General features: G+C 43.3%; 1 protein-coding gene across 3 annotated transcripts in view; it reads right to left on the reverse strand.

Moving 5' to 3' along the window:
* The window catches only part of TENM4 (teneurin transmembrane protein 4), a 493,982-nt gene that overhangs the window by 146,239 nt on the left and 333,374 nt on the right, over window positions 1-14,369 (reverse strand). For all 3 annotated transcript variants that reach the window (XM_074983382.1, XM_074983375.1, XM_074983367.1), the window contains one exon: window positions 4,904-5,089. In XM_074983382.1, the coding sequence (XP_074839483.1) occupies window positions 4,904-5,089 (186 nt within the window). The remainder of the gene's footprint in view (window positions 1-4,903; window positions 5,090-14,369) is intronic.

Consider the following 14,369-nt stretch of genomic DNA (forward strand, 5'->3'; position numbering starts at 1 on the left):
TGCCATAAGCAACAACCCATGTTGGAAGTGATGATGTCTTTTTGTCTCTCTGCCTAGGTACACACTGTGGCCCCCATCACCATAGAATCTCACTGCTGTGGAGGGACCATCTTCCCACTAGCTATGGAGCATCTGCAGCTGACAGTGGCACCACAGTCCTGTGTTCAGGGTTCACAAGGACTGCATCTATACCCGATTCAAGTGTAGGGAAGGCAACTGGGTAGGAGACTCCATCTGCCTCTCCTCCACATGTACACCTAGGAAGGGTCACATACAATCTGCTGCACAGCCTCCAGACTCATGTACTTGTAAACAACTACATAGAAGAATTCACACAGAGGCTGCAATTTGAGCCCCCTGTGTAAAACCTGAGTTGCCAAGTGAAACCTTTCCCTTGCATCACAGATGCAGGATGGAGAGCAGTCATAACACTCTGAAACCTGTACTGTGGTCAGTGGGTGAGGTTCACTATAACCCTCATGTAAAATTTGTGGACTCACCAGCAATGACCTGGTCACACCCTGTAGTCCACTCATGGATCACCCTTAATCACCCTACAAAGTGTCTCAATGCAGAGCCAATCTACAACTTGACCCTTTGGGGGCAGGGAGATGGGAATTCACCCTTAAACTCAGGTTCCCTTAGGCTTTGTCTACACTTCCAGGAAGAGCGACCCAGTCAGGCTTGATCTTCTGGAGTTCGATTTTTCACATCTGGCAGAGATACACAAAATCGATCTGTCTGGGGTCAGCAGTTGACCAATGTATGCCTTGCAAGGAAGGTCAATGGGAGAAACTTTCCTGTCCACCTCGGTCAGTGAGAGCAGACATTAAAGTCAATTGCAGGTATGCTGATTTTAGCTACACAACTGCTTAGCTAGAATTGTGTATCTGCAGTTGACTTTAAGGTTTAATGTAGACAAAGCCTTAGTGATGCTTGAGGGTGACAGATGAGTGGTAGAATCTAAAGAAAACTAAATGTAACTGTTATTACTTTATTCTGGCAGAAGGAAATGCTGTAACAAACTGGAGATTGAACCAAGTGAGGGCTGCATTGTGTATGTTCCTTAGTTCTTGTTTTAAAAATTCAGAGTAAATAAATTAAGCCATTCTGCAGGATTTAAAGATTCCTGCAGTTATATAATAAACTTTATGTTCTACCCTCTTGCTTGAATGAAAGAAGGTTGCTGAATTAGGATGATGAACACAAGCTTCTGCATCAATTTCCTGGTTAGGAATTGACTGAGGTTATGCTAATGAAATCTTAGAATGTGAGCAATCAAGCCACTATACTTGGTCACACAACTTTCCCTTTGTCTGAGCAAACAAAATTAATCCACTGAGATCACAGTTTCCTGGTAGCATGAGAAAATGCTTCCTACTCATTCCTTCCCAGTAAATGAGAAAATAAAAGGAGTTCTTACTCTCATATGTGCTCAACAGGAAATGGAAGGAGAAACTTTCTTTACTTGTATCATCCATTTCTACCACTGTTACCTGCACACATGGTGATATTATTAAAAGATTTACTTCAGCAATGGGTTTTTATGCATCTTGTTGCTAATGCAGGCTGGGCAATGACACAGACATATAAGGGATTACTGTCAATGGAACAAGTTGCCATGCAGGGAAATTACACAAGGACAAAGTGAATGTTTACCACACACTTAATGTAATTCCAAGTCAATGTCCTTTCATCTGTGCCAGTATTACTAGCTTATTACTCCTTCACATGCCTATTCAGTTTCCTTGAATATTTATGACTTTGTCAAATCTTCTTTATATTCTACACAATTACCAGTAAATGTTGTTTAGGAAATATGGTTTACAGCTTCAGAGGCATGAGTCTATGTACACATTTCTTTTTACACTGCAGTAGCTGGAGGGAGGCAGGAGGCAGGGGGTGGTGGGTGAAGGAAGGAAACTGAGATACTTCTGCAGTCAGTTTAAGAGGTGGTTCCTAAAGCCCAGACATCAGTGCAATGGGACTGTAGTAGTGTATGAAAGTACGGGGGTGGAGGGGCAATTAAAATCTAGGTTCTTGCTGCATTGTGGTGTTTGTCTTTGCTATGATGTCTGTACTAAGAATGACAAGTACCACAAATAATGTGGTCACTTTAATTAGTGTGCAAGGTAAAACCAGCTTGAAAGCATTGGTGGCATATCAGCTACAGACTGAGGGTAGGTCTACAGAGCAAAGTTATTTTGAAATAACCATCCTAGCAACTACACAATGCAACCACTAGTTTGAAATAATTTAGAAACAGCAGTTGGCTTATTTCGAATTTGGTAAACCTCACTGTATGAGGAATAGTGCCTATTTCAAAACCGCGATTTTGAAATAGGAACTGTTTAGACAGGCTATGTCTACACTGCAGAGATGTTTCAAAAGAAGTCCTTCCAGAAGCTCTCTTCCGAAAGAACTTGTTTTGAAAGCATGTGTCCACACACAAAAAAAGTGGATCAAAAGAGTGATCTGCTCTTTTGAAAGAGAATGTCCACACAGCCCCTGCTATTTTGAAAGAACAGTCAGGGATCGAAAAATCAGGCCCCATGAAGACTGCTTTTGTGAAAAAAAAAGGGCCTGCAGAGCATCTGCAAGCTTTTTTTTTTTCAAAAGTAGCTCTTTGAAAAGGAGCGCTTTTCCTGAAAAGAGCACTTTTGAAAGGAGCACCACATTCTTTTGATGTACTTTTGAAAGAACTCTTTTTGTGTGTAGAGACTCCATGGGCTTTTTTGAAAGAGCCCCCTTCTTTGGAAAAATCTTTTGAAAGAACTTGCTAGTGTAGCTGCAGCCAAGGACTGCTCTTTCAAAAGAAGGGCCCTGTGGAGTGTCTTCACACATTTTCTTTCAAAAGAAGCTTTTGAAAGGGAGCGCTCTTCTTGAAATGGGAAAGGAAGAGTGATTTTGAAAGGAGTGCTGCATTCTTTCAATTTACTTTCAAAAGAGCACTTCTTGTGTGTAGACACTCCATGGGATCTTTTAGAAGAGTTTCCTTCTTCTGAAAAATCTTTCAAAAGACACAGCCACAGGGAATAGAGCCTATTTCAAAATAAGCCATAGTGCATCCAATGGCTCTATTTTGAAATAGGTTCTGTGCGTGTAGACGCTGTATTTCAAAATAGCTATGTGCTATTTCAAAATGCATTTTGTGTGTAGCAGTGCTATTTTTAAATAAGTCTTCTAGAATAGCTCTGCCAGAATAGTTTATTTCAAAATAAGACTGCTCTGTAGACATACCCTGAAATATCACATACTTTCTTTGCATCACTACAAAGAAATTTGTATTGTTTTTGTATAAGCATAAATAGAATGACGTTCTCTGTATGAACTAAGTACTTTCTGTAGGACTTCAGTCCACTTTAAATTTTCCTCTGTCTTTAGGACATTTCCCTAATCTTAAGTATTTTCTTCAAGGATGATGATGATTTTTTCTTGAAAGCCATCACCTCAGAATCTATAGTTTGGTGAACAGAACTATCAAACAATATTATACAACATGATGCCCCTATTAATGCATTATTGCTTTCTTTTCAGTTTAAAATTGTTTATGAGAAAGCTTTTCACCCACTTCTAATGGGGAAGAACTGAAAGATGTTGTTAGGCACATAGAAGAGAAAACAGAATGCAATTTCTGTTGAGTAGTGGGAAGTTTTTAAGTGCTAGACATGTTTCATTAGGGATGTCTGTGAGGACCATAAGGTAGCAGAGAGACATTAGCCAGAACTAAGCCACAAACATGGTTTGCTTGCACAACCCTGATGCTGGAATTAAACTATTTGTGAGTATGCTTCAGTTATTGGCTACCTTTGTATGTGTGAATCTGCCTGGTGCCCAAGCTGATAACTTGGATGACTAGCTACACTGTCAAACGAATTTAAGAATAACTGATTAGAAAAAGAGGGCCAAATTCTGCATTAGTGACACTAATGTAAATTTAGAGTGACTTGTTAGGAATCAACTGAACTATTTTAGATCCACTAGTGTCTGTGAGAGGCAGAGTTTGACCCATTAGTGAATTCCAAGTGTAGGCTGGATACCTCCAATACTAATGATTGTGTGACTTGTATTGACTGTGCAGAGAATGTCACTGAACAGTGACCAAAGGGCAAAGTTGTGATGCTCAGAGAGAAGAAAAGGCAAGGTGCAGCAGGGAATAAGGCTAACTCAGATGAAGAGGCAATGTATATCTGAACCACTTTATTAATGAGCATACAAGTGGCCTTAAGGCAAGAGAGTGCCACTTTCTAAAATGTTCAGCACATTGACGGCACCTTAGAAATAACAGAGATCTATGTGCCACCAGTTCAAAGCTTAAGGTAACAGCCAAGTATATTAGATACGCAAAGATGGCGAGAAAGAAAAGTGAGATGATTAGAACAGTAGGTAGTGAGGTAGAGAAAGAATTAACAAGGAAAAGCACTGAAATAAGCAAGAAATATTTTGAATATAATTCTCCATGTCACTGGTAGGTTGTTCAAATAATGAAGCAAATAAGGGGAATGGGAACTTAAAACAGTCCGCATGTTTCCGAGTAAGCTGATATCACACTGCAGAGGAGTCTTGGAGGTTGACGAAAAAGACCTCTGACAAGAGTAGAAAGTGGGGCATTTACTCAAGCATCTAGGTAAGGACTGATGGCTTGTGTCTGAGTGATCAAAAACTATATATGTATATTTCACTTCTGACAGTAAAAAAATATACATAGGCATGCCAACGCCAAATGAAAGGACATTTTGTCTTGTTCCCACATGAAAATGTATGATGTTAAAACTTGAAATCCAAGAACAAAGGTGATCATGCTACACTAAGTCACACAGATTCAATTAAGCATGCTTCTTTTCTCTCCCCCCACCCCACTTCCTGCTCCTCAATTATTCTTTTTAAAGTATTTTCCCCGTACCAATAGTGCAGTGCTCTCCATTCCAGCCTGGGCTGCATTCACACTTGCCATCCCGACATGTCCCATGCTCATTGCAGCGTGGGTGACACGCCCGCTGATCACAGGCTGCACCCATCCATCCCTCCTCACAGCGGCAGGTGCCTCCAACACAGATGCCATGTCCTCCGCAATCTGCTGCACAAATCTCTGTGGGAGAGGAGAAGAGAGAGGGGGGTCGGGTAAGAGGAGAAATCCAGAATGTTATTGTTAAAAAAGCAGCCACACTTCACTACCTCGCCTTACGGGGAATGAAAGGAATTCCTGCTGCTCATAACACTAATCCTTTCTGACAATAAGAATCTAATAAGGAGATTAGAAAAAAGAGAGGGACATGGACTGCAGAGATCTGCTGTGATTGATTCTCCTCTTTGCTTTCTAATTCTATCACACTCCACAAACTTTTGTGCTGACCACATCCAACCGGGAAGACTCTTCCAACAAAGGGAACAGAAGTCAAATTTAATTAAAAACAGGTTAAGTGTGAAAACAATGCACTGATAAATCACTGATGACAAAGTTAAGTGCTGGCAAAGTCTATTTTCGGCTTGTAAGCCTGTGATTCTGGGGCTGGGATTCATTAAATTACTTCCTTTTTCTCCTTTATCTTTAATAAAGAGCAATTTTGTTAGGTTTTCTCTGTGGGAGAAGATGGGGCTCTCTTTCCCCTTCCATGAACTCAGAGGGGCCTATGCTCTTATTTGATGATATTTATGGTCAGCTTCCTGTGCGGGTGCTACTCTCTCTGATGTCAGCGGAAGTTGAGGATGTTTAACGCCTCAACACTTATCTCCCAGCAGGAACAGATCCTGTATGCCTTATTTGCAGAAGTACTAAGCACACATTGACTTGGACAGGACTGTGGGGTGCTTGGTATCTCTCAGAACCTGGCCCTAAAATCCTACAACCTGGTCCCTTTCACCTACATCTTATTTTATTATTGGTGTGGGAGAAAAGGGCTGGAGGGGACTGGACATCCATGACACAGATGTTAAGTGTCCATTTGTGCTATTGCCATTGTAGAGTGGCTTGTAGGAAAAGACTAACAAACCCCAAAATGGCTTAGGAAACAGATATAACAAAATGTACGCACTATGGCTTCACCAGACTCCAGCCTCAATGGACATCTTTCCTTTCATTTGTGTCACACAAACCTAATGACACCCTTCCCCTTTCAAGCTTCATGTGAGCCTAAGCACCTCAACTTCTCAGACTAACACCGCTTCCCCTCCATGCCTATTCACTACAGTGCAAATGAACTGGGCTGAATCTGCCTGACAGTTCATTATTTCTCTTTCATTACCAACCCTGTTTCATAGGTTTGGATGTTCTAGGGACACAACTCTCTCTCTGATAACGCTCACAAGGATGGAGAGGAAGGAGGGCACAGGGAGTGGGAACAGGCAGGGCTGGCAACAGACTTTGATGGGCCTTGAGCAGTGTGGGTGGGGCAGCTCAGCCACAGCCCCCCTGGAAGTGGTGGGGCCTTGGGCAGAAGGGTCAGGGGCTATCATTAGCCTCCACTAGAGAGCCCTCAGCACCTCCTGAACCACACTGCTTGGGGTTCTGGTGGCAATTTAAAGGGCCCAGGGCTCAGTTGCTGCTGCTGCCATGGCAGCGCAGTGCCTTGGGCCCTTTTAAATCACTGGGACCCAGTGCAACTGCCCCTTTAGCTCCACCTCCTCTTGTCAGTGGCCTGGGGACAGGAACATTCTCCCTTTCAGTGCAGCTGTGCAGAGCTGGGCAGGATTTCTAGTCAAGTACTCCACAGGCAGAAGAGTGAGGAATGCACTGGCTGGCATGCCACCGATGAGTGCAGAAGGATCAGCTTGCTCCGGGTGTTATGAGGCCCCCATATCATTTGGAATGCATGCTGCCATTGGGCACTAGGAACTCCGTATGCCATGCTCATGTTAAGGTGTAGTAAGGTGCTACACAGAGTGCATTTCACTCCCACTCCCCACCCAATCCCATTGTGTTCCACCAGGATGGCTCAACAATCCAAGATGGAATCAATCTCTCCCCCTTTGTTTGTCTCAGTAAATTAGGGGCAACCTATGTAGCCCTGAAAGTCTGTGGGTGAGGAAGGGGTTGGTATGATATGAGACATTTGCTTCAGGTCACTGACTGTTACATAAAAAATTCAGAACTGCTCAGCCTGCATTAACATCACAGCTGACTGAAGTTCAGCCTTACATAAGCTCACTTTAGCCTCTTTCTAATGAATACTCCCACTGACAGGATCTTTCAGACATACGGGGACTTGGGGGCACTTCTGCTAGGCTTGGGGAGGCTGCTGTGTTCATTCGGACTGGGAGAAAGAGATCTGGTGTGTCTATAAATCAAGGCAGCAGGGTTTTTACAGCTTTTCAGTCAGAGAGACCCTTTCCTTCCAGGCACTAAAAGCTACAGAGAGTAAATACTGGAAGAAATGATCATGCTTAGCCCTTATAGAGCACACCTCATTCTCAAAGTACCCTACAACCTTTCCAGCTGTTTGCCACACACCACAATTTATGTGTTTATAATCATTTCACAAGAACATAAGTATATAAAAATGGCCATACTGGGTCAGACCAATGGCCCATCGAGCCCAGTATCCTGTCACCTTGCTGTGGCCAATGCCAGATGGTTCGGAGGGAATTAACAGATACAGCAATTTATTGAGTGACCCACCTAAGGTTGCCAGTTTTGGTTGGACATATTGCTGGAGGTTTCAACACATGACATACTTTTAAATTAAATACAAATCATTTATTCCTGGGGACTCCAAGCCCATCCTGGACCTTGACCTCTTTCTGTCAAATCATGAAGACTTCCAAGTTCTAATGACATACTTTGGCTACAATTTTCAGAAGCACCTGTTGATTCAGGAGCTTAAGTACCATTTTCAAAGTGATTTAGGACAAGATTTTCAAAAGCATTTAGGAGCCTCACAACGAAGACAGGTGGCTCGTGCGTATTTAAATGCTTTTGAAAACTCCACAAGGAGCCTATCTGTATCTTTAGGCGCTAAAATATCATTAAAAATCTGGACCTTGGGTATTTTGGAGACTATGTTCCATTGACTCCTGAGGATCAGATTTTAAAGGTATATAGGTTCCTAAGTCACGTACAGGTTTTTGACAGTTTTACCCTTTGTGTCTGGAATTAACAAACTGTTCCTTTGTGGGATTGTGAGTATTGTCATGTCACGGCACACACTGAGGATACAAGGTACAGATCATCTGAGGTGTGAGATAGCTGGGAACAGATCCCAGCGACTTTTATTTCATGCCCTCTGCTCTAATCAGCAGACAACACTGCTATGGAACAAGGCAAACTGGGGAATCATGTGAATGCATTTCATGTTCAAACTGACTAATGTAGGAGTCAAGCTGAACACCTGCACAAAAAAAAAGTTGTCTTTCCTTGTCTGACCTGTGAGAGGATAAGGTCTAGGAGGCGATAAGTAAACTGAGTAAAAACTAAACAATTTATGGCAGGAGCCCTCCGGCAAAGGAGAAGACATGTCCTGAGACTGAACAAGTTCAAGATTTTTTGTATGTAAATCCATGATAAAGAGGCCTTTGCTGCTTTTCCCGATGGCTTAGCTAAGGGGTTGGGATGGAATGACTGGTCTGATTATTAACATTCCCCCTAGAATCCATCCTACATGGGGCTGACCACCCTTTACTGCCACTGATGGACTGTGGAAGAATAGCCTAGAGGATAAGGTCTGTAATGAGACCTCCAGAGGTTCAATTCCTAGCTTGGCAACAGAAGGACGTGTTGTTTTTCATCTCTGTGCCTAGGTTCCCAATCTGTAAAAAGGGGACAACAACCTCCCCCTAACCCATAACTCTTGTGAGGATAAAATCCATTAACAGACTCATAGATTCATGGGCCAGAAGGGACTACTGTGATCCTCTACTCTGACCTCTTTCACATTGCAAGCCACAGAACCTTATCCATGACTCCTGTTATAAGCCCAGAACCTTTGACTTACTTACTGAAGTCTTCAAAACTTGAGCTAAAGACCTCAAGTTACAGAGAATTCTCTTTTCTCTAGTTCAAACCAGCAAGCCACCTGTGCCCCATATTGCTGAGCAAGGTGAGGTGCTCAAATAATATGGTGATAGATGACCAGTTAAGTGCCAAGAGAGAGATCAGGTATCTCAGGATCTCAAAATACTTTAACAAATGATATTAGGGGGTTACAGTCTGACAACATTACTGTGTGGAGTAAGCAGGCACCACCTTCTTTTTTAGAGAAAAGGAAAACAAGATAAAGAGAAGCTAAATGATTTGCTGATGAATGTACAAGAAACCTGTGGCAGAGATGGGAAGAGAATTATTAAAATTAAAATTACCACCGGCCTTCATCCTATAAGGGGCTGAGCACCTTTATTGCCACTGATATCCTAGGGAAGAACAGTCTAGTGGATAGGACCTGTAATGAGACCTCAGGAGGCTCAATTCATGGCTTGACCATAGTTAACAGGCATACGGTAGACCCCCCCCTCCCCCGCTTATGTGGAGGTTATGTTCTTACCAACCTCCACGTAAGCTGATTTTTTGCATAACTTGGGAGCCAGACTCCAGCTCCAGACACTCCCAGGAGACAGGAAACTGATCAGCGCTGGTGCTGGTCAGTTTCCTAGCTCCCAACTCCCCTCCGCTGGTGGGAGCTGGACAACAGACCAGCACGTTGCTGGTCAGTTTCCTGGCTCCCCACTACTCTGGCAGCCAGGCGCAGCTTCTCCCCAGCTTGCCCCAGCTGAGGGAGCCAGGCAGGCAGACAGACAGCCATAGACAGCCTTCCTGTTGCACTTAACTCACATTAATGCAAGTTAAGCACAGCTCATAATCGTACATTTTGGGGGTCTACTGTATTGCTTTTCCCCTCTGCCACCCTATCCTGCCACCCTGGCCACAAGACTGGGGAAAGAAACCCTTCACAGGTCATATTTCTACAGAAGGGCTAAGAAGAAGTAGGAGTGGGGGCAAAAGGAGTCTGTTATGAGTCCATCTTGAGAAACTGATCAGAGTTATTTAAAGGTGCGAAACTAGGATAATAGAGCGACACAACAAAAACGGTGAATTCAGATGAACATTAGGAAAAAGCTCCCAAAGGTGAACCTCTGCGGACTAAGCATTGCATGAAAAGAGGTGTAAACCCCACTGCTTGGACCATTTAAATCTCAACTGGAACATCCAGGAGCACTGCAGGGTACAACTTTGCAGTGGCAGGGACATCCAAAACAGTGGTCCTGAACCTTTTCTACATCAGAACCAAATTCTCCACATCAGAATCTCTTTTAGGACCTCCTGCCAATCTAGCTGGGATCTAGTCAGAGCTTCCTCCTTTTCAGCTATATGGGAAGGACAGGGTGGCTATGACCATCAGGTGGAAAACCCATGATCTAACAGTCATTTGGCCCTAGATATCAAAGATTCTAGTTCCAATGAGCACTAATAAAAAAGTCAGATGACAATCTATATCAATACCTGTAGAAAAAAAGATACTTCAGACAGACTCACTAACATGTAACGATTCTTAACAAAGAGAGCCAGGCAGTCACTTGTCTAAATCTTCCCTTTAAGAGAAAGTTTAAAAATAGCTGTGAACTGTACAATTTAAATAGCTTTACAGCACACCACCTGCCATGAACATCAACCAGACGTTTACAACCTGGTCTTCTTATGCTCACAGGTTTCTAATGCACGATTCAATCGACAGAGTAGCCTTTATTTTTATGGTGGGACTCACAGACACGATCAAAAGGGGTTTGCAATTAAGTTTTCTTTTAAATATTGGTCTTTGCAGGCTGCTTAAAATGGGAAAGGATATTTTACTGAGGTGGGCAGGTGTATTGTTATTTTATCATTTGGACCAAGCAACAGAATTTGCCATCTCCATTTTTTAAGTTTCCCAATTCCGTTGTTAAAATTAGAGAGTGTGATTAGCTAGCATCTGAGCTATGTGAGTGAATCGGTAGAAGAAAAGCTTTTAATTCTCCTGTTACAGTATCCACAGGCTGTGGCCAGCTGCATTATGTTGCTCCTGCCTATTAAGCTTAGCTAGAACACTCTACTTGGGCATAAAAGTCCTTCCTGTTAACAAATATTTTCACACCAGCTGTCCCCAAAAGGTGGCTAAATATTTCCTTTCATCTTTAATCTCTTTTACTGTTTGTACAAATAGCTTAGTCATTCCCTAGCCTATTCCTAGGTGCACTATATGCTTCTGTGTTCTTGCCATACTGATTCATTTTCTTTCTTTGATGTCATGGATGCCCAAAGCCCCCTGCAGGAACTCAAATGAGCTTGTGGCCTATGTTGGAGTTTCACAAACTGCAGGCCTAATGCTGGCCTTGAATGGGGCTCTCATTGGCTCCAATAGGAGAAAAACATCCATACATGCCAGGGAGGAAACTTTAACCTACCCTTGAAATGTTTGTGTCCAAAAGAATAACAGAATGAAAACAAGGTGTAGACCCCAAGACCTGGCTAAATGTGGGGTGGAAAGCAGAGGTGCTGTCCAAAGAACTGTGGAATACCTTCCTGACCCCTGCAGCAGCAGGGGGAATCAACACATGGAAAATCTAGAGCCTCAGACAGTTCGCCAGCTGACCAGCATAGGGCATGTAGGTCGGTAACAGCGATGTAAAATCCTGTTTAATTAGTTAACTGCTTAGATGTTTAAGTTAAACTGGTTAACTGATGAAACTGGGGGATGTAGCTGGGTGGGCCACCCATACCACCATGTATGGGGCAGCTATGGTTGGGCTGGAGCCTCCTCCAACCATGGCTCCTGGTGTCTCCGCGGACCAGGACTGCTCCGACTCAGCTGTAGAGCCCCTGCCCATGACGCTCTAAGAGCTCTCACAGACCAGGGTTGCTTCAGCCAGACTGAAGCACCCTTTCCTGCATCGCTCCTGGGCTGGGCCCACCACGGACAAGGGTTGCTCTGGCCTGGCTGGAGCATCTCCTGCTTGTGGAGGGCCCTGTGGGGCTGGAGCAGACCCCTGGCTGTGGCGGCTGGGAGTCTGCACCAATCCCCACTGGTTAACCATAACTTGCAAGCCTCACCACATTTAGCTTGTGATCCGCTATGACCCGTTGATTCCTTTCTGCAGTACTCCTTCTTAGGCAGACTTTTGTATGTGAGCAACTGATTGTTCCTTCCTAAGTGGAGTACTTTGTATTGTTCTTACAGACCACTTCTCCAGTTTGTCCAGCACATTCTGAATGCTAATCCTCTCCTCCTAAGCACGTGCAACCCTTCCTAGCTTGGTATTATCTGCAAACTTTACCAAGGTACTCCCTAGGTCATTATCTAAATCACTGTAGAAGTACTGAATAGAACTGGACCCAGAACTGATCCTTGCAGGACCCCTTTAGATTTGGCCTTTCACCTTTGACTGCAAACCACTGACAACTACCCCATGGGAGCAGCTACACTTGGAACTAACTTCAATGTTAACTTCAAAGCTAGGTGCTACTTTGAAGTAGCCCGCAGAGAGTCTACATGTGTTTTCCTCTACTTCGAAGTTAACTGTGAAGTAAGGGAGCCCACTCTTGAAATCCTTACTCCATTCCAGGGAATGGAGCTTAACTTCAAAGTAGCACGTGTGGAGATGCTCAATCACTGTAGAAGTACTGAATAGAACTGGACCCAGAACTGATCCTTGCAGGACCCCTTTAGATTTGGCCTTTCACCTTTGACTGCAAACCACTGACAACTACCCCATGGGAGCAGCTACACTTGGAACTAACTTCAATGTTAACTTCAAAGCTAGGTGCTACTTTGAAGTAGCCCGCAGAGAGTCTACATGTGTTTTCCTCTACTTCGAAGTTAACTGTGAAGTAAGGGAGCCCACTCTTGAAATCCTTACTCCATTCCAGGGAATGGAGCTTAACTTCAAAGTAGCACGTGTGGAGATGCTCAACTTCGAAGCCTGTTACCTCAAAATTGTACTTTGAAGTAAGCAACTTTGAAGTTATTTTTGTAGTGTAGACACAGCCATTGGGAACAGCTTTTCAACCTGTTACACATTCTTCTTATGGCAGCTCCATGTACGTTTGCCCTAAATGTTTAGGGAACAGTCATGCAATGTTAGGGGACTGCATTTGTTTAGTTGTAAATTGTCAGGGCATTTGGTGACTTTTGTAACCAGTCAGAACCTATTGAATTGCTGACGGGGTAGACTGTAACCAAAGAACTATTGAGTGCATTCGTGGGGCGTGAGGGGGTTGGGGGGCTCCTGCCGTTTAGCTATGACTACACATGGGGACGTCCTACCAGAGCACACGTGTGTCAGTTACGCTGCTGTGGAGGAGGATCCAGCCTCTCTTTATCTAGCTCTAGTTTTCACTGAGGGATAGTGGGGGAAAATGGGCTTTGACTCTGCCCTACCTGATTCCGGTGGGAGCAGTACAGATGATGAATAAATGTTTAGCATTCATGTGAAACGGAATCAGAGATTTAGCCACTTCTGACCTACCCACTAAATCCGTTAATAAGTATGGATTTTAGTGCTACAATATTAGATCAGGTGAAATTGCCCAGAAGCTTCTTGAAAACTGGGGTGGTTACACTGACCTTCAAAATATTAATTGAACATGTAACAATTAAAACCTGTCTTATCTGGGATTCTTTGGTTTCAAGTTGGCTCATGTCCTGCAATTCCCAGAACTGCACAGATATCTCCAGAAACGATACATGGGAGTGGAGATAGTGCATGGTGGGTACTAAAAGCAGGTGAAGCAGGTAAAGGGAGCAGTGCTATAGAAACAACCTGTGTTCATTTGACAGAGCTAGGAATGGAATAGAGTAGGAATGGGATGTAATATGGTGGAGGTGGGGGAACAAAGGGAATCAGGCATTATAATTAACATTATTTGGACATCAATGTAGTATCAAAGGTGTTCCTTTGCATCAAGAAGCAGCTGTGATTTTACACTGAAAAAGCAGGATTTTGGAAGGCACAAAGCTAATTAGCCTTTTGAATGGTGCTACATTTTAACTCATTTAAAAAGGAATTTAAAAAAACTTTTGAACCATATTGCTAAGCAGAATCCACCAGAGAACTTTAGAGGCCCTTTCCTTCCCATTGCAATAGCAAATTTGTAATGTAAAGTCTTTAAAAAACACTGTATCAATTATTGGGTAATGGTTGCATGATTTATGTTAATATCAGTAATTGAAGGTCACATGACTTTGCGATTAGCACTAATGTACAACAATCCACTCAGCGTTTTGGGCTACGGTCCTGAAAAAGGCTACCCACTCCCTTGCTTACCAAAGCATTAATCTCAATCAGTCTGTGCTCAGCTTGAACTGACAGGAGAGTATGCGCAGTGTGATACAAAGCAAGGACCATTGTTAAACACAATCTGGACTATTCCCAGTCAGCTGAAGCATTGTCTCGTACAACAGCACAAT

Source organism: Carettochelys insculpta, chromosome 1 (assembly GCF_033958435.1).
Source record: "Carettochelys insculpta isolate YL-2023 chromosome 1, ASM3395843v1, whole genome shotgun sequence".
Lineage (NCBI taxonomy): Eukaryota > Metazoa > Chordata > Testudines > Carettochelyidae > Carettochelys > Carettochelys insculpta.